At 43.2% G+C, this 25,814-nt stretch overlaps 1 protein-coding gene across 6 annotated transcripts in view; it reads right to left on the bottom strand.

Annotated features, from left to right (window-relative positions):
• The window catches only part of UBE2D2 (ubiquitin conjugating enzyme E2 D2), a 69,412-nt gene that overhangs the window by 13,667 nt on the left and 29,931 nt on the right, over nt 1-25,814 (bottom strand). For 5 of the 6 annotated variants that reach the window (XM_021940219.2, XM_003900185.4, XM_021940222.2 and 2 more), the window contains exons 2-5: nt 13,448-13,511; nt 1,594-1,625; nt 1,438-1,515; nt 1,246-1,351 (exon numbers count right to left, since the gene is read on the bottom strand). In XM_021940219.2, the coding sequence (XP_021795911.1) occupies nt 1,246-1,351; nt 1,438-1,515; nt 1,594-1,625; nt 13,448-13,511 (280 nt within the window). Of the gene's footprint in view, nt 1-1,245; nt 1,352-1,437; nt 1,516-1,593; nt 1,626-13,447; nt 13,512-16,691; nt 17,098-25,814 lie in introns of those variants that run through there. The other variant, XM_021940220.2, reaches the window with a different exon arrangement.

Genomic DNA, 25,814 nt, shown 5'->3' with positions numbered 1-25,814 from the left:
CATCTCAAAAAAAATATATATATATATAGAGAGAGAGAGAGAGAGAGAAAATTTTAATCCAACTGTGATTTCATCTGGGAATAATGAGAGAGAGAGTATTTTAATCCAACTGTGATTTCATCTGGGAATAATGTTCAAGGGTTGTACAATTTCAAATCAACACATAAGACAACTACATCGCTCAGTTCATTGATATAGAAACCTAAAGACGGCCGGGTGCAGTGGCTCAAGCCTGTAATCCCAGCACTTTGGGAGGCCGAGGCGGAGCCCGGATCCTGAGGTCAGGAGATCGAGACCATCCTGGCTAACACGGTGAAACCCGTCTCTACTAAAAATACAAAAACTAGCGAGATTGAGGTGGCGAGCCTGTAGTCCCAGCTACTCGGGGAGGCTGAGGCAGAGGAGAATGCGTGAACCCGGGCCGGGCTTGCGGTGAGCGAGATCCGATGCACTCCAGCCACAGACAGAGCAAGAACTCTGTCTCAAAAAAAAAAAAAAAAAAAAAAGAAACCTAAAGACAAGAGCTGGTAAAATATTTACTGATATTTCGTTCTTCAGAACCTAATGTCTATGTTCACAGTATAAGCATTTGCCTAAAGGGCTGATCTATTTCCTGTTCTGGAATAGTATCTATCTTTTCCATTCATGAATCTCAAGGTTGGAAGAGATGTTAATTGTGTTTATGCTCTAAAAAAACATTCATACCAGTGTCCATCTTTTTTTTTTCTTTGTGAGATAGCGTCTCACTCTGTTGCCTAGGCTGGAGTGCAGTGGCATATCTCCGCTCACTGCAAGCTCCGCCTCCTGGGTTCACACCATTCTCCTGCCTCAGCCTCCCGAGTAGCTGGGACTACAGGCATCCACCACCATGCCCGGCTAATTCTTTTGTATTTTTAGTAAAGACAGGGTTTCACTGTGTTAGCCAGGATGGTCTCGATCTCCTGACCTTGTGATCCGCCCACCTCGGCCTCCCAAAGTGCTGGGATTACAGGCATGAGCCACCACGCCCGGCCCAGTGTCCATCTTCTAACCTATGCTTGAGTAGCACAACTGACAAAGTAGTCACTACACCAACGAACACTTTTGCTTGAAAAATCCAACTCGTTTTCAGTTCTCAAGGTCCATTTCAGAATAAGAAGAATTACTATCTCTTCTTAAAAGAAAAATAATCTTTTCAAAAATAAGTAACTCTAAAAAGACAAAAGACACGGTTGCCTTATATTGATATCAAATACCCATTGTTACCTTTTGAAATAGTTAGTGCTGGAGACCACTGTGATCGTAGAATATCAAGACAAATGCTGCCATTACTGTTAATATTTGGATGATAAATTCTTGTCGTAAATGCAACCTACAGAAAGAAAGGAAACTTTCTATAAACTAGTTTATTAGTATTATAGAAAGCACATTAAAAACTGCCACATTCCAATTAATTACCTTAGGTGGTTTGAAGGGGTAATCTGTTGGGAAATGAATTGTCAAGAAAAATACTCCACCCTGATAGGGACTGTCATTCTATTGATAAAAGAAAAGTGGGATTAAAATGAGTAAATTACATAAACTGTTTATTCTGAATTTAATCTGAATACTTACTGGCCCCATTATTGTAGCTTGCCAATGGAACACTGAAAAATAACAAGAAAAAAGTCACCATGTAACAATATCTACATTGTATCTGTGCCATAGTAACATATCATTCCCCTTCTAATCCAAATTCATTTATAAATAATATGAGTATGAGCAAGATGAGGAACATAAAATAGCAGTCTAAAGAAACAAGAAAAATGACTAGAATGGCCTAGAACACTGATAAGGTGCTCAATGAAAAATATTTGGAGCCAGGTGTGGTGGCTCACACCTGTAATCCCAACACTTTGAGAGGCTTTGAGAAGTGGAGGCTGCAATAAGCCATGACTGCGCCACTGCGAGACTCTCTCAAAAACAAAACAAAAAAAAGTATTTGGGCTAAAACTTCTTGAAACTTCATGTCAGAGAAACAAACTTATTGACAAGGCTCATAGTTCTACTTTTAAATAGCTATTTCTTTACCTCACGGGGTAAATCATTTCTTCAAAACAATTACATATAATATACTTTTTTTTTTTTTTTGAGACAGAGTCTCACTCTATCGCCCAGGCTGGAATGCAGTGGCACCAATTTCGGCTCATGCAACCTCCGCCTCCTGGGTTCAAGCAATTCTTCTGCCTCAGCCTCCCAAATAGCTGGGACTACAGACAAGTGCCACCACACCTGGCTAATTTTTGTAGTTTTAGTAGAAACAAGGTTTTGCCACATTTGGCCAGGTCTCAAACTCCTGACCTCAGATGATCCACCCACCTCGGCCTCCCAAAGCTGGGATTACGGGCATGACTTCTTTTATAATGCTGGTATACGGGGGACAAAACAGTAAAGTCTAGGTAGATAATACTCAAATTAAGAAAGACTGGTTTTTAACAATGAGAACAAATTTCTAAAAACTCTTGTGTAGGTCTGTACATTACTGGTCCTCATTAAAGAAACAAAAGCATCATCTCTTCTAAACGTAGAGGATAAGTTAAAGAGGAAAAAAGAGGAAAAAAGAGAAAAAAAGGAGTGAAATTTAAAAAGAAAATATTAGCTAAAAGCCCAAGGTTGATTACAAGCTCTAGGGATACTTCCAACAAGTTACAAACTTGTTCAATAAATAAATATCTTCCAAATGCAGAAAATGGTGCTTGTTCCATGTTCTCATGTTTCTAAGTGCAGTATGAGAGATCAAAAGCCAGAGTTTTTATTTATAAGCAAGCTACTACTTAGTATACTTAACATTCATACTATGATCTGAGCAACCTAAGGGAAGTTGTCACTGGGGTTATATTTGAACAATCCAAACCAGATAACTCTTGTCACAAGGTAGAAGAAACATGAAGACTAAGAAGCCATATAAAAATCCACCAGAATGTCAGTCCAAATCCTAAAGTTCCTTCCAACCTCCTTAATATGAAACTAATCCCTATGGTTGGTTTGTTGCTCACTGGGACTTGAACCTAAAAATAGCAGCTCGTTGATTAGGAGTTAAAGGTAAAGGACAGGAATTGCTGAGGCTCCCTTCCTTAGAGTAGCCCTCCCTAGTACTTAGAAACACTTATATTACTCTCTGCCGACCATTTAATGGACTGTGTAAGCCAAGGACAAAGCCATTCTGGGCCACTAAAACTGGACCTAGTATCTTCAAGGGAAGTCCTATAAAAAGCCCCTTATATGCTGTTTAAAGACACAAAAGCAGGCACCTGTAATCCCAGCTACTCAGGATGCTGAGTTGGGAGGACGATTTGAGCCCAGGAGTTCAAGTCCAGCCCAGGCAACATGGCAAGACCCCGTTTCCGAAAAAATAAAAATAAAAACAAGACTAAAACACACACACACACATGCTCACACGCATGCATGCACACACACACATGAATCTCACTCTATTTTTAATCACAAATATACTTACAATTTGAGTAAATAAAACATTGATAACTAGAATTAACCCCCAATAACAAGGCTAAAAACACTATTAGACAAAAGAATGACCAACTGGCCAAGGGACCTGTTCTTCTACTCAATTCTTTTATGTTATTTAAATTTGTGGTTATAATGGAAGAGTATTAATTGTACCTGCATTCCCACGCAAAGCTGTAAGAGTTGGGTAAGATAATAAGAAAGCACTGCTTTTAAGTGTTCTCAGGCACTGCCTGCCACAGTGGCGCCCTCATCTCTAATGTCTGCGCTACCTCTAGCTTGCTGAGAAGGGGGATAAGCAAGGAGGTATCTAGATCATGACTAGTAGAAGGTAGATTATCAGCAAATTGGCAAAGTAGTAAAGCACCCAGGAAGCAACTGGCTACAGAAGTTACTCACAAGAGTGTACCTTTTACCGGAAGGGTAAAGAAACCTCACTGTTACAGGTCTGGTACTGTGGTACTCTGTGAAAATAGATCTCATTAGAAGTCCACTGAACTTCTGATTAGCAAACTTCCTTTCCAGCATCTGATACAAGAAGTTGCTGGGGACTTCAAAACAAATCTACACTTCCAGCTTTTGGTACTTTGCAGGAGGCAAGTGAGGCCTATCTGATGGGCCTTTATGAAGACACCAACTTATGTGCTACTCGTGCCAAATATGTAACAAGTATGCCAAAAGACATCCAGCTAGCATGCCAATTACATGGAGACTGTGCTTAAGATTGGGAAACATTTCATTCTCAAAAAAAAAAAAAAACCAGTTATTTTTCTTCTTTCTGTTATTGGTAGTTCTCTGTTAGATGTATTTTTCCCCCATGGGGTCAAAGGTAACTATGTATATGACTGCGAGTGGAAAAATAGGGGACAGAAATCAGGTATTGGCAGTTTTTCCATTTTAACTTGTGTGTGAATTTCTAATATAAAATTGAGGATGTAAAGCATTAATTCAACTCAAACTATTTTGGTGAACAAGTTTCAGCAGTTCACCTTTATAACAATTATAAACAGACCTATAAATTTTTTCTGGACAATGCTAGCATTTGGATTTTATTTTTGTCACTAGTTATATCATTAGTTTAATATAAAAGAGAGACATGGAAATTATTTACATGATGAAAGATTTCAGAACTTAAGTGGAATGGGCAGTTTCACACTGATGTCATTTCAATAGTGATTTATTTCAGTCTACACTTTCCAAGAATGTGGCCATCTCTTAAAAAAATAAAACTTGTCTCTGGGTGTGGTGGCTCACGCCTGTAATCCTAGCACTTTGGGAGACCAAGGCAGGTGGATCGCCTGAGGTCAGGAGTTCGAGATCAGCCTGACCAACATGGCGAAACCCCATCTCTACTGAAAATACAAAAAATTACCTGGGCATGGTGGCAGGTGCCTGTAATCCCAGCTACTCGGGAGGCTGAGGAAGGAGAATAGCTTGAACCCAGGAGGCGGAGGTTGCAGTGAGCCGAGATCGTGCCACTGCACTCCAGCCTGGGCAACAGTGCGAGACTCCATCTTAAAAAAAAAAAAAAAAAGAAAAAGAAAAGAAAAGAAAAGAAAGCACTTTTAAAAAAAGAAAGCAAGCACTTAATAAAGTATTATTTTATTATTATTTTTTAAAATACAGATGGGCGGCTGGGTGCGATAGCTCACACCTATAATCCCAGCACTTTGGGAGGCCGAGGCAGGTGGATCTCCTGAGGTTAGGAATTCGAGACCAGCCTGACTAACATGGAGAAACCCTGTCTCTACTAAAAGTACAAAATTAGCCAAGCATGGTGGCGCATTGCCTATAATCCCAGCTACTTGGAAGGCTGAGGCAGAATCGCTTGAACCTGGGAGACTGAGGTTGCGGTGAGCCAAGATTGCGCCATTGCACTCCAGCCTGGGCAACAAGAGAGAAACTTCATCTCATTTAAAAAAAAAAAAAAAAAAGAGAGATGAGGTCTCGCTATGTTGTCCAGGATGGTCTTGAACTCCTGGGCTCAAGCAATTCACCCACCTCAGCCTCCCAAAGTGCTAGGATTATAGGTGTGGGTCACCATACCCAGTCAAAATATAAAAATATTGAGACAATTTAAAAAATTAAATTTTCCATTAACCATTTAAGTACTAATTCTTTCCTCCTAGTCTTTTCTTTTCTTTTTTTTTTTTTTTGAGACGGAGTCTCACTCTGTCACCCAGGCTGGAGTGCAGTGGCGCGACCTCAGCTCACTGCAAGCTCCGCCTCCCGGGTTCACGCCATTCTCACGCCTCAGCCTCCGAGTAGCTGGGACTACAGGCGCCCGCCACCACGCCCGGCTAGTTTTTTTGTATTTTTAGTAGAGACGGGGTTTCACCATGTTCGCCAGGATGGTCTCGATCTCCTGACCTCGTGATCCACCCGCCTCGGCCTCCCAAAGTGCTGGGATTACAGGCTTGAGCCACCGCGCCCGGCCCCTCCTAGTCTTTTCAAGATCAATCTTCTTCTTTTCTTGCTAATACTACTACCAGACTTAAGAAGTTATTAGAAAAATTTAAATCAGATTTTTTTTTTTTTGAGATGGAGTCTTGATCAGTCGCCTGGACTGGAGTGCAGTGGCTCGATCTCGGCTCACTGCAACCTCCACCTCCCAGGTTCAAGCAATTCTCCTGCCTTAGTCCCCTGAGTAGCTGGGATTACAGGTGCGTGCCACCACATCTGACTAATTTTGCTGTATTTTTAGTAGAGACGGGGTTTCACCACGTTGGTCAGGCTGGTCTCGAACTCCTGACCTCAGGTGATCCACCCGCCTTGGCCTCCCAAAGTGCTGGGATTATAGTCATAAGCCACTAGGCCCGGCCTTAAATCAGAAATTTTTAGCTAAATATTTCCTTTTTTGTGATTCCCTGTTCTTCCTACTAACACAAACAAAGCACAAATAGACTGTGGGATCAAAATCTACTAACAATTGGACAATGTAGAATCCCCAACAGGGTTGAAGCAGAAATGCCAACAAGCTGCTAATGTTTACAATTATGGAAAGAATACCCTTCTTCTTCTTCTTTTTTTTTTTTTTAAATGGAGAAAGGGTCTTGCCATGTTGCCCAGGCTGGTCTCAAACTCCTGGGCTCGAGCGATCTGCCTGCCTTGGCCTCTCAAACTGTTGGGAATATAGGCATGAGCCACCAGCAGTGCCCAGCCAGAATACCCAGAATACCCTTCTTTTTTTGAGACAGAGTCTCGCTCTGTCAAGGCTGGAGTGCAATGGCAAGATCTGGGCTCACTGTAACCTCTGCCTCCCAGGTTCAAGTAATTCTCCTGCCTTAGCTTCCCAAATAGCTGGGATTACAGGTGTGCACCACCTCGCCCGGCTAATTTTTTGTATTTTTAGTAGAGATGGGGTTTCGTCACGTTGCCCAGACTGGTCTCAAACTCCTAGGCTCAGGCAATCCACCCACCTTGGCCTCCCAAAGTGCTAGGATTACAGGCATGAGCTACCACGCCTGGCCAGAATACCCTTCTTGATAGAAAATGGCGGAAAAAAACACATATTTTCAACTAATATTGCAATCTTTCATACCCACACTACAAAAAGTTAAAGATACTCTAGCATACTGTACATTTTATATATATGTATATATATACATACATATATATGCATAGATATGTGTGTGTATATATATTTTTTTAAGAGACAGAGTCTCACTCTATTGCCCAGACTGGAGTGCAGTGGCACAAACTTGGCTCACAGCAGCCTCAAACTCCTGGGCTCAAGCAATCCTCCCACCTCAGCCAACTGAGCAGCTGGGACTACAGGCGAGTGTCACCATGTCCTGCTAATTTTTTTAATTTTTATTTTCATAGAGATCAGGTCTTGCTATGTTGCCCAAGCTGGTCTCAAACTCCTGGCCTCAAGCGATCCTTCTGCATTGGCCTACCAAAGTGCTGGAATTACAGGTATGAGCCATTGTACCAGGCAGAAGATTCTTACATTATTGTGAACTTTTAACTCAACATCATAGGTGATCTCATCTGTAATCCGTATCTATTTAGTTTAGTAGATCATATCTGTTTAACATTCCAATAGGACTAAACATATGTAATCCATTGGCGTTAAACTCTGAATAAAAACCTATTCACATTCTGATAACACTATGTTAATTTGTCTTCACTGTTATTAAGGTCAAATTCCATCATCGAAAAAATGAGCAAAAACACATGCACAGGACTAAGTCTTTAAAACAGGTGAAGGAGAAGGAAGAAAAAAATTACTAATGTAGCAACCAAGACAAATAATCTTTATGCCTCTCATAAAAAGATCTAGAATCTACAGTACCAATAAAAAGGCAGAGAAAGAGAAACTAAAACCCATTCAGGGTTTATTTATTTAATGAAAGAATTTAATTAATGAAAGCATTTAAAGGCCTACCATTTAAATCTTGAGAATTTTGTCACATTAGTTGAATATAAAGATACCTACTAAAACCACTGATTTAGGTTACTCTCTGGAAGCCTTTCTAGACTCCCTAGCTCTTACAGGTAGAAGTATAAATCAGAGAAGGTAGTGAGAGAATACCAAACCTGCCTCACATTACAATGTTTTTAGAAATAGCTCAAGTAGGCTAGGCGCAGTGGCTCATGCCTGCTCCAGCACTTTGGGAGGCCACGGCAGGCGAATCACAAGGTCAGGAGTTCGAGATCAGCCTGGCCAACATGGTGAAACCCCATCTCTACTAAAAATACAAAAAATTAGCTAGGCGTGGTGGCAGGTGCCTGTAATCCCAGCTACTCGGGAGGCTGAGGCAGGAGAATTGCTTGAACCCAGGAGGCACAGGTTGCAGTGAGCCGAGACTATGCCACTATACTCCAAGTGGGTGACAATGTGAGACTCTGTCTCAAAAAAAAAAAAAAAAGGAGAAATAGCTCAAGAATTACTAGAAGTTCAAGTAAAAAGGACCCCAAAAATAGTTACTGAATGAAATACTGGCCCACAAGTACAAAATATTGCTACATTTTACATAAACATCTATTTCAAAAATCTTTCATTTAATGATCCATCTTAGGATTGATCAAAATTGACCAAAATAAAAAGTTTTGATAGTAAAAAACAAAAATAAGTTCCCAGCACTATGTTGGTTTAATACTATCAAACCAAATTATGCAAACTGAAAGTTACACAATCTGTTTTATGAGAGTTTAAATGTGAAGTTCACAGACGAATGATTACTCTTTAATATTCTGAATGAAGCCTTGAGGTTAAAAGGGACAGGCTGGGCACAGTGGCTCACGCCTGTAATCCTAGCACTTTGGGAGACTGAGGTGGGTGGATCACCTGAGGTCAGGTGTTCGAGACCAGCCTGGCCAACATGGTGAAACCCCGTCTCTACTAAAAATACAAAAAATTAGTCAGGCGTGGTGGTGTATGCCTGTAATCCCAGCTACTTGGGAGATGGAGATAGGAGAATTGCTTGAACCCAGGACGCAGAGGTCGCAGTGAACCGAGATCACGCCACTGCACGATCTGTTGCACGCCTGGGCAACAGAGCGAGACTCTGTCTCAAACAAACAAACAAAAAAGCAGGGGACGGTGAGAATATCTGATAGTATGAGACTGAATCTCCAGAGACCTACACTTGAATGCACAGATCTCAAGACAGTCACATTTACCAAGTGTTCAAAACAAAAGAAAGTTGGGTGCGGTGGCTCGCAGCTGTAATCACAGGGCTTTGGGAGGCAGAAGCAGGAGGATCACTTGAGCCCAGGATTTCAAGACCAGCATAGAAAACATGGTGAGACCCTATTGCTATATATATATATATATATATATTTTTTTTTTTTTTTAATTAGCCAGGGGTGTAAGGGCATGTACCCATAGTCCCAGTTACTCAGGAGGCTGAGGTGGGAGGATCCCTTGAGCCCAGGAGTTTGAGGGTTCAGTGAGCTGCAATTGCGCCACTACACTCTAGCCTGGGCAAGAGTCATCCCCTGCCTTGAAAGAAGACCAGAGGAGACTCTATCTCAAAAAAAAAAAAAAAGGCTGGGTGTGGTGGCTGACGTCTGTATGCCTGTAATGCCAGCACAGGGGGAGGGGGAAAGGCGGGGAGGGAAGAGAAGATAGAAGGAAACAGATACATGGCCATTCAATCTTCAGCTTACTTTTTTTTTTTTTTTTTGAGATGGAGTCTTGCTCTGTCGCCCAGGCTGGAGTGCAGTGGCATGATCTCAGCTCACTGCAAGCTTCACCTCCTGGGTTCACGCCATTCTCCTGCCTCAGCCGCCTGAGTAGCTGAGACTACAGGCGCCCACCACCATGCCCGGCTAATTTTTGTATTTTTAGTAGAGATGGGGTTTCACCATGTTAGCCAGGATGGTATTCACCTCCTGACCTCATGATCCGCCCGCCTCGGCCCCCCAAAGTGCTGGGATTACAGGCGTGAGCCATCGCACTCGGCTGTGGGAGTTTTATTTAACTCTCCAAAGGGAACAATTTTTCAATCTGAGAAAGAAATGTATAGTGCTAACTATGGCAGAAGTGAAGCAAAGCAAAGACAAATTACTTCAGCATGCTAAAGAAAACTTCAGGCCGGGCGCGGTGGCTCAAGCCTGTAATCCCAGCACTTTGGGAGGCCGAGACGGGCGGATCACGAGGTCAGGAGATCGAGACCATCCTGGCTAACACGGTGAAACCCCATCTCTACTAAAAAACACAAAAAACTAGCCGGGCGAGGTGGCCGGCGCCTGTAGTCCCAGCTACTTGGGAGGCTGAGGCAGGAGAATGGCCTAAACCCGGGAGGCGGAGCTTGCAGTGAGCTGAGATCCGGCCACTGCACCCCAGCCTGGGTGACAGAGCAAGACTCTGTCTCAAAAAAAAAAAAAAAAAAAAAAAGAAAACTTCAAAAATGAAATCAAGTCCCCTGACTCCAATCACTTTTAATTAAAGATTTTCAGCCATTCTTGAATTTACCTAAAACAAAAGCACTTTTCCAACTGAATAGAAAGAGTACACTGATGGATGTGGCTGATATGATACAGTGGAAGGACAAACTAGAATCAGAAAACCTGAGAGTGAGTCCACACGGAGAATCTCCATGAGCTTCTCATGGGACTCTTTTCTAAAACAGTTTAAAATTTCTACTCCAGTCACCTAAATGAGTTGTTGTAAGGCTTAAATGAGACAATAGTGTGTAAGAGCACTTACTAAATCATTTTGTATGGTTTAGGTACTTAGTCTGCCTTGTTTGGTACCAAATACTACAGTTACTCACGCTAGGTAAGTCAGAATACAATAATGTAAATGAGTTTTTTCATGACATGTACTTGGACTCATAATTTATAATATTTATCTATTTTATTTGTAAAGTAATCCTTGTAAAAGGGCCTTGCTTTCATTCTTCACAATTTAGTAGACCAGACACATTCTTTTTTTCTTTTGTTGTTGTTTTTGTTTTGAGATAGTCTCGCTCCTGTTGCCCAGACTGGAGTACAGTGGTGCAATCTTGGCTTACTACAGCCTCAACTTCCTGGACTCAAGCGATCCTCCCACCTCAAACTCCTCCTGAGTAGCTGGGGCTACAGGCATGCACCACCAGGCCAGGCTAATTTTTGTATTTTTTTGTAGAGACAGGGTTTCACCATGCTGCCCAGGCTGGTCTCGCACTCCTGGGCTCAAGTGATCTGTCTGCCTCAGCCTCCCAAAGCACTGAGATTACAGGTGTGAGCCACTGTGCGGACCCAGACACAACATTAGTAAGAAAAATCAGGAAAAAACAATTAGAGGCCAGGTGCAGTACCTCATGCCTGTAATTCCAGAACTTTGGGGGGCCAAGGCAGGTGGATCACCTGAGGTCAGGAATTCAAGACCAGCCTGGTCAACATGGCAAAACCCCGTCTCTACTAAAAATACAAAAATTAGCCAGGTGTGGTGGCAGGTGCCTGTAATCCCAGCTACTTGGAAGGCTGAGGCACGAGAATTGCTCGAACATGGGAGGCAGAGGTTGCAGTGAGTCAAGGTCGCGCCACTGCACTCCAGCATGGGCAAGAGAATGAGACTCCGTCTTAAAAAACAAAACAAACAAAACTATTAAACATAAGCTAATTTAACCCTGTACTCATTTTGACCTTAATCTACATATTTACACAAGTGTTTGGAAGTATGCATACTTTAAAATATTTGTTAAATGTTACAATTTTTTTTTGGAGAGTGAGTCTCACTCTGTCACCCAGGCTAGAGTGCAGTGGCACAATCTCAGCTCACTGCAACCTCCACCTCCTGGGTTCAAGCAGTTCTCTGCCTCAGCCTCCCGAGTAGCTGGGATTACAGGCGCCTGTCACCACGCCCGGTTAATTTTTTTAGTATTTTTAGTAGAGACAGGGTTTCACCATCTCGTCCAGGATGGTCTTGAATGCCTGACCTCGTGATCCGCCCACCTCGGCCTTTCAAAGTGCTGGGATTACAGGCATGAGTCACCAGGCCCAGTCCTGTTTTTATTTTTATTTTTTTTATTTTTTTTATTTATTTTTTTTTTTTTGAGACGGAGTCTCGCTCTGTCGCCCAGGCTGGAGTGCAGTGGCGCGATCTCGGCCCACTGCAAGCTCCGCCTCCCGGGCTTACGCCATTCTCCTGCCTCAGCCTCCTGAGTAGCTGGGACCACAGGCGCCCGCCACCTCGCCCGGCTAGTTTTTTGTATTTTTTAGTAGAGACGGGGTTTCACCATATTCGCCAGGATGGTCTCGATCTCCTGACCTCGTGATCCGCCCGTCTCGGCCTCCCAAAGTGCTGGGATTACAGGCTTGAGCCACCGCGCCCGGCCCTGTTTTTATTTTTTGAGACAGCATCTCACTCTGTCGCCCAAGCTGGAGTATAGTGGCATGGTCCTGGCTCACTGCAAACTCTGCTTCCCAGGCTCAGGTTCAAGAGATCCTCCCACCTTAGCTTTCCAAGTAGCTTGGACTACCAGTATGCACCAACATACCTGGCTAATTTTTTCGTGTGTTTTTTGTAGAGACAGGGCTTCACCATGTTGACCAAGCTGGTCTTGAACTCCTGGGCTCAACTGATCCACCTGCCTCGGCCTCCCAAAGTGCTGGGATTAGAGACATGAGCCATCACACCCAACCAAATGTTACAGTTTTTTGTGAATTAGTTTTACATAGCACAGTCTCATTCAAATATCCCCTCTTTAAAAAAGTTCAAAGACACTATATGGGAAAAAATTATGTTGCAATGAAGTGGAACACAGAGGAAATTATCATCCAATGTATGCATTAAGACATCTCATAGATTATTTTAGACAAAATTAAGCAGATAAACTGGACTTCAAAAATAAAGATCTGCTTTTGGCCAGGCGTGGTAGTTCACGCCTGTAATCCCAGCACTTTGGGAGGCCGAAGCAGGCGGATCACCTGAGGCCAGGAGTTTGAGACCAGCCTGGCCAACATAGCGAAATCACGAATCTACTAAAAACATAAAACTTAGTCAGGCGTGGTAGCATGCACCTGTAATCCCAGATACTCAAGAGGCCGAGGCACGAGAATCACTTGAACCCAGGAGGCAGAGGCTGTAGTGAGCCGAGATCATGCCACTGCACTCCAGCCTGGGTGACAGAGCGAGACCCTGTCTCAAGAAAAAAATAAATAAAGACCTGATTTCACAAGTATGAGCCAGTAGAAAGTCAGACACAGACACATATACTATCATCCTTAGTATTATCTTACTCAAGAATAATAGCTAGCTGTAGGTAAAAGCTCAAATCCTTCACTCCAGGAAAATACCCAGAAGGGATGAAGGTCAGGTAGGAGAGGACCAGAACAACTATATAGCCAATACCTGGCAGAAGATTCAAAATGTAATGAACACCACAGATGATAATGGGATGAACATAGAGTTGCTCCATTCATGGGCCACTAAAGGTTAAACACTGCCTCTTCCCTATAGCGTAATTGTTTCTTCACACAAAATAACCACTGTTATGCTATTACTCCATTATTCCTTTTAAATACTTACTATCATCTCCAACAGGACCTGCTGAACACTGTGCTGGAGGGTCCCGTGCCAGATCATTCAATTCCTACAGAAAAAAGAAAGAAAAGAAATATATTCAATGTAAATGTACCTTTTATCCATTATTAAAGTTTATATTGTTACCAATATTCTCTGTCATGCTGGTGAAACTCTTTTAAGAGCATTCCTTCAGAGTAAGAGATGAGTAGATTGCTGAATCTTTAAGGTATTTTGGATTCTCCAATGCAATGTGTATTTTTAAAGTGGGTCATTTTTGCTTTGTTCAGAGCTTAGTAAATAAATACAATGAGGAAGGTAAAACATGTATTATGGGCTGGGAGCAGTGGCTCACACCTGTAATTCCAGCACTTTGGGAGGCTGAGGCGGGCAGATCACTTGAGGTCAAGAGTTCGAGACCAGCCTGGCCAACAAGCCTGTCTCTAGCGAAGATAGAAAAAATTAGCCGGGCATGGTGGCACATGCCTGCAATACCAGCTACTCAGGAGGCTGAGGCAGGAGAATCTCTTGAACCAGGGAGGCGGAGGTTGCAATATGCCAAGATTGCACTACTGCACTCCAGGCTGGGCGATAGAGTGAGACTCCATTTTGAGACGGCGTCTCGCTTTGTCCCCAGGCTGGAGTGGCCGGGATCTCAGCTCACTGCAAGCCTCGGCCTCCCCGGGTTCACGCCATTCTCCTGCCTCAGCCTCCCGAGGTGGGACTACAGCATGCCTGCCACATCAGCCCCGGCTAGTTTTTTGTATTTTAGCAGTGAGACGGGTTTCACTGTGTTAGCCAGGATGGTCTCGATCTCCTGACCTCATGATCTACCCGTCTCGGCCTCCCAAAGTGCTGGGATTACAGGCTTGAGCCACCGCGCCCGGCGAGACTCCATTTCAAACAAACAAACAAAAACAAAAAACATGTATTATGTATTAAAGAGCCATAAAAACCGTTTTTGTTGTTTTTTTTTTTTAAGAAGGAGTCTCGCTCTGTTGCCCAGGCTGGAGTGCAGTGGCGCGATCTCAGCTCACTGCAAGCTCCGCCTCCCAGGTTCACGCCATTCTCCTGTCTTAGCCTCCCGAGTAGCTGGGACTACAGGCACCTGCCACCATGCCTGGCTAATTTTTTGTATTTTTAGTAGAGACGGGGTTTCACTGTATTAGCCAGGATGATCTCGATCTCCTGACCTCATGATCCACCCACCTCGGCCTCCCAAAGTGCTGGGATTACAGACATGAGCCACCACGCCCAGCCAAAACTGTTTTAATGTAAACATTTCATTTATTATTTTTCAAAAAAAAATTTAAGGCCAATTTTAGTATCTCAAAACTATTAGGTTACACTTGGGACAACCTCCTAAAGTCATAAATGTTCCAAAATTATACTGGACCATCTGACAAGTTGATACGTTTTCAGTGGAAGTCCACTACCAGGGTTCTAAAAGTAGAAAAAACTTTGAAAGAATATATTTTAGACTGGGCACAGTGGCTCATGCTTGTAATCCCAGCACTTTGTGGGGTCAAGGCGGGAGGATAACCTGACGTCAGGAGTTCGAGACCAGCCTAGCCTGGTGAACATCGTGAAACCCCATTTCTACTAAAAATACAAAAATTAGCCAAGCATAGTGAGTGCATGTCTATAGTCCCAGCTACTTGGGAGGCTACGGCAGAATTGCTAGAACCTGGGAGGCGGAGGTTGCAGTTAGCCAAGATCATGCCACTACACTCCAGCCTGGGGCAACAGAATGAGATTTTTGTCTCCAAAAAAAAAAAAAAAGTATTTTAAAAGGCTGACTGAAATAATAAAAGCCACCATCCATAAAGCTTTGTAGCTCCCAGGAGCGATGGCTCACACCTATAATCCCAACACTTTGGGAAGCCAAGGCAGCACCAATCACTTGAGGCCAGGAGCTTGAGACCAGCCTGGCCAACATAGCGAGACCCTGTCTGTACTAAAAAAATACAAAATTAGCTGGGAGTGGTGGCACACACCTGTAATCCCAGCTACTCGAGAGGCTGAGGCAGAAGAAATGCTTGAACTCAGGAAAGGCAGGTTGCAGTGAGCTGAGATCATGCCACTGCACTCCAGCCTGGGCGACAGAGCGAGACTCCATCTCAAAAAAGAAAAAAAAAAGCTTTTTAGTCAGAGACTCCTCTACCTGTAATAATGTTTTATAATCAGTTACCAGCTTCTCAGCTTTTTAAACATAAAAGTTCAGAAACTTGAGACTTGTTATTGGGTGGGGATGCCTGAAAAATTACAAGGCAGGAAATCATACTATATTCCATTTCCCCTCAGCTTGGTTTTTGAGACAAAAACAAAGTTCTCAAGAAGAACTAGTGTTCGATTATATTTTAAAACTATAACAGTGAAAAGAGAAAAGTCTAAGTTTTTTAAATCCAAAAACCATTTAGACTCTTACGTTGTTTCATCCTGTCTGTAAGTTTGGAGTACAAAGCATAAAGTACAGAGATAAAGTTTGAAAAAGGGCCAGGCGCAGTGGCTCCTGCCTGTAATCCCAGCACTTTGGGAGGCTGAGGCAGGCGAATCATGAGGTCAGAAAATGGAGACCATCCTGGCTAACACGGTGAAATCCCATATCTACCAAAAATATAAAAAATTAGCCGGGCATGTTGGCGGGCACCTGTAGTCCCAGTTACTCAGGAGGCTGAGGCAGGAGAATGGCGTGAACCTGGGAGGCGGAGCTTGAGTGAGCCAAGATTGCACCACTGCCCTCCAGCCTGGGCAACAGAGCAAGACTCCATTTCAAAAAAAAAGAAAGTTTGAAAAAAAGAAGGCTCTGGATTGAGATAATGATTAACTTACTCAAATATCTCAATTTTTGGATCTTGTGTCTCTAAAATAGAGATCTTTTGCCCATCTCAAGAAAAAAAGTAATAGTTCCCATTCTCAAATATTACTGACAGCACAGGTTGGTATAACTAAGAACATCTGGCTTTATTTAAGACACTGCTGTAGCAATAGGTTATTAAAATATAACTTGAATTTAACAATTGAACAATTCTGAGGTCCTGCCATGTTCACTAAGTGGAATTTTACTTTTGATTTCACTTTAATCTTTTGCTCCTTTCAAACTGAGTTACTTTTTTCCATGCTGAATGACATCAAGGTTTTTAACTCAAGCGCTACGATTTATCTAAGCAGAATACAAGATCCATCAGTCTGTTTCACAAGCCAGTATGATATAATTTTAAAACCCTAAGCCAAACTTAGACTAATAGACCTTTAAAGCGCTCATTCAACACTTCCTTGGCTGACGGCACTGATACAGCTGAATCTCAAAAGCATACTGCTAAGTGAAGGAAGCCAGATATAAGGCTACATGATGTATGATTCCATTTATATGACATTCTAGAACAGGCAAAACTATAGTGACAGAAAGCAGATCCATGGTTCCAGTGGCTGGAGAGAGTTAGAGGGGGGAATAACTATAAACAGACATGAAGAAAATCTGAGGAATGATAGAAGTGTTCAAAATCATTATTTTGGTAGAGATTCTACAACTATATGCCTATTTGTCAAAATTCAAATTGTACACTAAATTTTACGGTATGTAATACTGTATCTCAAAGTTGTTTATTATTGCTTTTTAAAGGGGAGGTAAGGTCTCACTATGTTGCCCAGGCTGGTCTCTAATGTCTGGACTCAAGCAATCCTTCCTCCTCAGCCTCCCAAAGTGCTGGAATTACAGGTGTGAGCCACAGTACCTCGCCAGTTTTTTATTCTTAAAAGTACATTTGGGCTGGGCACGGTGGCTCACGTCTGTAATCCCAGCACTTTGGGAGGCAAAGGCAGGTGGATCACGAGGTCAGGAGCTCGAGACCAGCCTGACCAACCCCATCTCTAAAAAAAAAAAAAATGCAAAAATCAGCCAGGTGTGGTGGCACACACCTGTAATCCCAGCTACTGGGGAGGCTGAAGCAGAAGAATCACTTGAACCCAGGAGGCGGAGGTTGCCGTGAGCTGAGATTGTGATACTGCACTCCAGCCTGGGCGACAGAGCGAGACTCCAACACACACACACACACACACACACACACACACGACAGAGCGAGACTCCAACACACACACACACATACACACATTTGGATTCAGAAACAGATCTTTTTAAAAAAAGAAAAAAAGCACATACCTATCCATCTTTACATGTGCATAAAATATCTCCAAAGAATACACAAGAAACGCCAGGCACGGTGGCTCACACCTGTAATCCCAGCACTTTGGGAGGCCGAGGCAGGTGGATCACCTGAGGTCAGGAGTTCGAGACCAGCCTGGCCAACATGCTGAAACCCCGTGTCTACTAAAAATACAAAAATTAGCCAGGCATGGCGGCACACACCTGTAGTCCCAGCTACTCGGGAGGCTGAGCCAGGAGAATTGCCTGAACCCGGGAGGCAGAGGATGCAGTGAGCTGAGATGTCATCGCTGCACTCCAGCCTGGGTGACAGAGTGAGACTCTGTTTCAAAACACACACACACACACACACACACAAAGAAACTAGTTAATAAATAATTGCCTTTAGGAAGGAAAGCTTAGGGGTGAGAATGGGAACTATATTCCTTTTATACATTTTGAATTTTATAAAAGTGTGTATATTGCCTATTTGAAAAATAAATTACCCTTTAAAATTTTCTTTTTCTCTTTTTTTAACCAAGTGGGTCTGTGCAAGAATTATCCTGACTACAAATGTGGATTAAAATAGCTTTAAAAATTGTCATCATGGCTGGGCACAGTGGCTCACCTGAGGTCAGGAGTTCGAGACCAGCCTGGCCAACATGACAAAACCCCATCTTTACTAAAAGTACAAAAATTAGCCGGGCATGGTGGGGGCCTCTGTAATCCCAGCTACTCAGGAGGCTGAGGCAGGAGAATTGCTTGAACCTGGGAGGCAGAGGTTGCAGTGAGCCAATATTGCACTAGTCCACTCCAGTCTGCATGACAAGAGCGAGATACCGACTTAAGAAAAAAAAAAAATAGGCCAGGCGCGGTGGCTCAAGCCTGTAATCCCAGCACTTTGGGAGGCCGAGACGGGCGGATCATGAGGTCAGGAGATCGAGACCATCCTGGCTAACACAGTGAAACCCCGTCTCTACTAAAAAATACAAAAAACTAGCCAGGCGAGGTGGCGGGCGCCTGTATTCTCAGCTACTCGGGAAGCTGAGGCAGGAGAATGGCGTGAACCCGGGAGGCGGAGCTTGCTGTGAGCCGAGATCTGGCCACTGCACTCCAGCCTGGGCGAAAAAGCGAGACTTCGTCTCAAAAAAAAAAAAAAAAAATTGTCATCATTTGCAGTGTAATCTAAATAGTGAAAACCCAATTACAGCAAATAAACATACAATCTATAAAACTGATTATCTCTACATCATGATGAAAACTGAAGTTGAATCTAGTTGGAACATGTAGGCAGAAAAAAATAATATCCAAATATATCAGGCTGTGTTTTAACAGTTGGCTTTAAACCTATACATTAATTTTAACTTTCTATTTTATGAGAAAGAACAATAGGGAAAGTACAGCCAGCCCTCTGTGTCTACGGGTTCCACCAACTGTGGGTCAAATACACTGGGGAAAAAATGATGTCTGTACTGAACACGTGTAGACTTCTTTGGTCATTATTCCCTAAACACCACAGCATAACAACTATTTACAGAGCACTTACACTGTATTAGGTTTTGTAAGTAATCTAGAGATGACTTAAAGTATACAGGAAGATGTGCATAGGTTATATGCAAATATTGTGCCATTTTATATCAGGGACTTGAGCATCTGTAGATTTTGGTATCCATGGAAGGACCTGGGACCAACCTTTTATGGATACTGAGGGAGGAATGTATATATAATTACGTTTAGAAAAAAGTGATAGGTAAGGAACTTTGACAGTTAAAGTAGAACATTCTCAATTTATAAAAAGGTTCTCAACCCGGTGCAGTGGCTTACTCCTGCAATCCTAGCACTCTGAGAGGCTGAGGCGGGTGGATCACCTGAGGTCAGGAGTTCAAGACCAGCCTGGCCAACATGGTGAAACCCAGTCTCTACTAAAAATGCAAAAATTAGCCAGGTGTGGTGGTGCGTGCCTGTAATTCCAGCTACCCAGGAGGCTGAGGCAGGAGAATCACTGGAACCCGGGAAGCAGGGGCCGCAGTAAGCCGAGATCATGCCGTTGCACTTCAGCCTGGGCAACAGAGACTGTGTCTCAAAAAAAAAGAAATTTTAAGGGAAAAAAAAAAAGGATAATTAAAGTAGAACACTAAAACTTTGAAAGCCAAAGACATGTATGCATCACACCACTATAGCAAAAAGAAACCCTCTAAATTCCTTGAGGGGAAGGCATCCTTCAAGGGATGTGCAGATTTCCCTTTCACTATATCCTTGAGTAGGCAACTTAAGCTATTAGTCAGTAAAAATTAATGCTTCTTTACAAACCACCCTCCTCCCCCAATCATAACAATTATGAAACAAAATAAAAATAGCATGGGAAAGATGTGTTTATCCCTTTGGTCCTTACCCTACGGTGTAAGGTGAAAGGAACAAGATGGAAAACTGAGAGGGGTTATAATTAACTTTGTAGAAAAATGGCTCTGAAGTCAAGTTTTAGTAGTCTGAATATTGCTATACAAATCAAGGCTCTTTGGTGGTTAAAATCACACTCTGAAAATATTTAAACAAAGATTATGATTCATAGCATTGTAATTTCAGGTCTGCGCATGGTGGCTCACGTTTGTAATCCCCACACTTTGGGAGGCTAAGGGGGGAGGATGGCTTGAGGCCAGGAGCTCCAGACCAGCTTGGTCAACACAGTGAGACTCTATCTCCACAAAACAAAAATTTTTTTAATTAGCCCAGCATGGTGGAGGGAGCCTGTAGTCCTAGCTACCTGGGAGGCTGAAGTAGGAGGATTGCTTGAGCCCAGGAGTTCAAGGCTGCAGTGGATTGTGTCACTATACTCCAGACTAGGCAACAAAGTGAGAGCCCATCTCTAAAAAAAGGTACGTATTTAAAAATACGTTTTTAATATGTTACATGTGTTTATTACATACACAAATACATATGTATTTGCGTATGTTATATATTATATACACAACAATATACACGTTATACATTATATAACAATGTATACATTGTTATATATTTTACATATTAAAAACATATATTAAAATACATATGTATATATAAAATTTCAGGGTCATAAGAGATCATTTAGAACTATTCCCAATTTTATAAGAAAACAAAATACAAAGTATCTAACCCAAGGGTAAGGACTTGAGTGTTCTGCTATACCATGGTTCTTTAAATCTGGATCTAAAATATTAGAAATGTCCAAGTTAGAAATGTCTGAGAATCGGCCGGGTGCAGTGGCTCATGCCTGTAATCCTAGCACTTTGGGAGGCCGAGGCGGACAAATCACAACGTCAAGAAATCGAGACCAGCCTGGCCAACGTGGTGAAACCCTGTCTCTACTAAAAATACAAAAATTAGCTGGGCGTGGTGGCACTTGCCTGTAGTCCCAGCTACTCAGGAGGCTGAGGCAGGAGAATCACTTGAACCCAGGAGACGGAGGTTGCAGTGAGCCGAGATCGCGTCACTGCACTCCAGCCTGGGTGACAGAGCGAGACTCTGTCTCAAAAAAAAAAAAGAAAAAAGAAATGTCTGAGAATCTACATGGTATTTGGGAAATTAAGCTGAACCTCTTTTAAGACTACTGAACTGCAGTCGGGTACGGCAGCTCATGTCTGTAATCCCAGCACTTTGGGAGGCCAAGGTGGGCAGATCACGAGGTCAGGATATCGAGACCCACTCTGGCTAACACGGTGAAACACCATCTCTACTAAAAACACAAAAAAAGTAGCCGGGCGTGGTGGCACGCGCCTGTAGTCCCGGCTACTCGGGAGGCTGAGGCAGGAGAGTCGCTTGAACCCAGGAGGCGGAGGTTGCAGTGAGCCAAGGTCATGCCACTGCACTCCAATCTGGGCAACAGAACAAGGCTCTGTCTCAAAATAAATAAATAAATAAATAAAATTACTGAACTGCAAAGAAAGAACAGTTAAACCAGTGGTTCTCAAAACTGAGATACTGACACAGCAGGATCACCATCACAAGGAAGCTTATTAGAAATGCAAATTCACAGGCTCTACCCCACAACTATCAGATCAGAAACTCTGAGGTGGAGTTGAACTGTTTTAACAAGGCTCAGGAAATTATAATGCACGCCAGAGCTTATTTTATGTCTGATGAGTTAAAAAGTATCAGAGACAAAAGGTGATACTAGAAAACTCACTACCAACAAGATTTGAGGGGAAAGCAAGGGAAGGCAAACGACAAAATGGCACAAACTGAAATCAAAGAGATGAGACTTAGAAGGCCAAGATGTGTTCCAGGTTTTCTTTTTTTCCCTTTTTTTTTTAAAGACAGAATCTTGCTTTGTCGCCCAGGCTGGACTGTAGTGGAGTAATCTTGGTTCACTGCAACCTCTATCTTTCCCAAGTTCAAGCAATTCTCCTGCCTCAGCTTCCCAAGTAGCTGGGATTACAGGCACCCACCACCACGCCTGGATAATTTTTGTATTTTTAGTAGAGACTGGGTTTCACTATGTTGTCCAGGCTGGTCTTGAGAACTCCTGACCTCAAGGGATCCCCCCGCCTTGGCCTCCCAAAGTGTGGAATTACAGGCATGAATCACCGTACCCGGCCCCAGGTTTTCAAGACTGATTGAAGGGGAGCAATCTGTCATCACCACAGTACATGCATTCTCCCTGCCTCACTCCTTTCTTAACTAGGGGTGCAACAGAAACAATTTAATTTTTACTACTTGCTTATGTTCCCAGCACAACACTTAAGCTAATATTTGAAAGTAACTGCTTGTATATTTTTAAATTATTAATTTTAAAACTCAGAAAATATTAGTAACTCATAACCTAGATGACTTTGAAAGACATAATTTCTGACAAATCAGATTATCTGGTGCTGATACACCTAATCCCTTAGCACTCTTACTTTCTTTTTTTTTTTTTTTGAGACAGAGTCTTGCTCAGTCGCCCAGGCTGGAGTGCGGTGGCGCGATCTCGGCTCACTGCAAGCTCCGCCTCCCGGGTTCACGCCATTCTCCTGCCTCAGCCTCCAGAGTAGCTGGGACTATAGGCGCCTGCCACTACGCCCAGCTAGTTTTTTTTTGTATTTTTAGTAGAGACGGGGTTTCACCGTGTCAGCCAGGATGGTCTCGATCTTCTGACCTCGTGATTCGCCCATCTTGGCCTCCCAAAGTGTTGGGATTACAGGCGTGAGCCACCAGCACTCTTATTTTCTATTTCTCTCTTAATATTGTTGCCTTCGGCCGGGCGCGGTGGCTCACGCCTGTAATCCCAGCACTTTGGGAGGCCGAGGCGGGTGGATCACAAGGTCAGGAGATCGAGACCATGGTGAAACCCCGTCTCTACTAAAAATAGAAAAAATTAGCCGGGCACAGCGGCGGGCGCCTGTAGTCCCAGCTACTCGGGAGGCTGAGGCAGGAGAATGGCGTGAACCCGGGAGGCGGAGCTTGCAGTGAGCCGAGATTGCGCCACTGCACTCCAGCCTGGGCAACAGAGCAAGACTCCGTCTCAAAAAAAAAAAAAAAAAAAAAAATTGTTGCCTTCTAGTATAAAGACAGACAAACCAGGGGAAACATGTATCAATATCAATCTCTCCCTGAACTAACTATAAGCAGACATGGTAAGCTTATCTGAGATTAAAGTCTGTATTCCCCCTAAAAAGATTCAAAGCAACTAAAAGTATAGAAAATACCCACCATGGGTCGGGTGCAGTGGCTCACACCTGTAATCCCAGCACTTTCGGAGGCCGAGGCGGGTGAATCACCTGAGGTCGGAAGTTCGAGACCAGCCTGACCAGCATGGAGAAACCCTGTCTCTACTGAAAATACAAAATTAGCTGGGCTTGGTGGCGCATGCCTGTAATTCCAGCTACTTGGGAAGATGAGGCAGCAGAACTGCTTGAACCCAGGAAGTGGAGGTTATGGTGACCCAAGATCTCACCATTGCACTCCAGCCTGGGCAACAACAGCAAAACTCTGTCTTTAAAAAAAAGAAAGAAAGAAAAAGAAAATACCATAGATCAGGCGCAGGGGCTCACACCTGTAATCCCAGCACTTTGGGAGGCTGAAGCAGGCAGATCACCTGAAGTTGAGAGTTCAAGACTAGCCTGATCAGCATGGAGAAACCCCATCTTTACTAAAAATGCATAATTAGCCAGGCATGGTGGCACATGGCTATAATCCTAGCTACTCAGGAGGCTGAGGCAGAAGAATCACTGGAACCCGGGAGGCAGACATTGCAATGAGCCAAGACTGCGCCACTGCACTCCAGCCTGGGCGACAGAGCAAGACTATGTCTCAAAAAAAAAAAAAAAGAAAAGAAAAAGAAAAAGAAAAAGATAATACCCACCATGAACCTACAACCCAGCTTTGCCCAGTCTTAACATTGCCACACTAGCTTTGGATCTAGGTCCCCTGTGTACCCTCCCAGAACTGATTAATACCCTGAATATATAGTGTTTGTCATTCTCATGTATTCTTTCATACTTTTTTCTAAGAGTCCACAAACAAGACAGCACTGTTTACATGTTTTTAAATTTTTATTTAGATAGTGTTACATGGCATGTATTCTATACTTTGCTTTCCCTCAAAATATTGAGATATTTTTCCATGAAGATACACAGGTAGATCTAGTCTGTTCCTTTTTCTTTCCTTTTTTTTATTTTTATTTTTATTTTTTTGAGACAGAGTCTTGCTCTATCACCCGCCCAGGCTGAAGTGCAGTGGTGTGATCTCAGTTCACTGCAACCTCTGCCTCCCGGGTTCAAGCGATTTTCCTGCAACCGCCTCCCAGGTAGTGGGGATTACAGGCGTCCACCACCACGCCCAGCCATTTTTAGTATTGTTAGTAGAGACGGGGTTTCACCACGTTGGCCAGGGTGGTTTGTTCCTTTTTCTACTGCTTTTTATTCTGCTACTCTATGTCTAAACCACAACAGATCCTTTATTTCCTATTTTTCACTATCACAATGATTTGGTAAATATTCTTGTACACGAGTACTAGGTTAACACTTCAATTTAACTAGAAAGTACCAACCCCCCCTTTTAAATTTAATTTCCTTGTCAACCCTATAGTTAATGTTTCACACAACAAATGACTTGCTATTAATTTTTGCTATTTATTAAGTTGAGATGTTTCAACTATTAGTCATTTTCTTCTAAATAAATCACTACTTTCTAAGTGTATTTTAAAAACTCTATAGACAGTCTGCATTTCAGTAATTGTTTCCATCAAAACAAACACTGTATGCAACTGTTGTTTTGGGGTTTTTTTTGAGACAGGGTCTCACTCTGTCACACAGGCTGGAGGATCTTGGTTCACTGCAACCTCCACCTCCCAGGTTTATTTCACTACCTGCTAGGGACCATGGGCACACATCAACATGTCTGTAGCCAATTTTGCACAGCTAGTGAGACGGGGTTTCACTCATCAGGCTGGTCTGCAACCTGACCTCAAGTGATTCAGCCTAGTTATTCAAAGTGCTGGAATACAGGCATGAGCCAACGTGCCTGCTATTTTTTTTCTTTAAGAGACAGAGTCTTGGCCGGGCGCTGCATAGCTTCAAGCCTGTAATCCCCAGCACTTTGGAAGGCCGAAATGCATGGATCACGCAGGTCAGGAGATCGAGACCATCCTGGCTAACACGGTGAAACCCCGCCTCTTACTAAGAAATATATTAAAAATAGCTGGCAAGGTGGCGATGCCGTACCCCAGCTACTCGGGAGGCTGAGGCAGGAGAATGGCGGAACCCGGGAGGCAGAGCTTGCAGTGAGCTGAGATCCCCACTGCACTCCAGTCTGGCGAGAGCCAGACCTCGCCTCAAAAAAAAATAAGGTCAAAGCGTGGCTCAAGCCTGTAATCCCAGCACTTTGGGAGGCCGAGGCGGGTGATCACGAGGTCAGGAGATCGAGACCATCCTGGCTAACATGCAGAAACCCCCCGCCTACTAAAAATACAAAAAACTAGCCGGGCGGTGGCGGGCCCAGTCCAGCTACCGGAGGCTGAGGCTGGGAGAATGGCGTGGAACTCCGGGCGGTGAGCTTGCAGTGAGCCGAGATCGCCACTGCACCCAGCCTGGGCGAGCAGAGCGAGACCTGCCCCAAAAAAAAAAAAAAAAAAAAAAAATAAAATAAAATAAAATAAAAATAAATAAATAAAATAAATAAATTAAATAAATAAATAAAGGAGAGGGTTGGACCAGGGCTCATGCCTGTGGCCGTCAGCACTTTTGGAGCAATACGTAACTGAACGAAGTACAACAA

This window comes from Papio anubis, chromosome 5, assembly GCF_008728515.1.
Source record: "Papio anubis isolate 15944 chromosome 5, Panubis1.0, whole genome shotgun sequence".
Classification (NCBI taxonomy): domain Eukaryota; kingdom Metazoa; phylum Chordata; class Mammalia; order Primates; family Cercopithecidae; genus Papio; species Papio anubis.
Note: the sequence above shows the minus strand (reverse complement) of the source record. Positions and strands in the feature narration are given on the sequence as shown.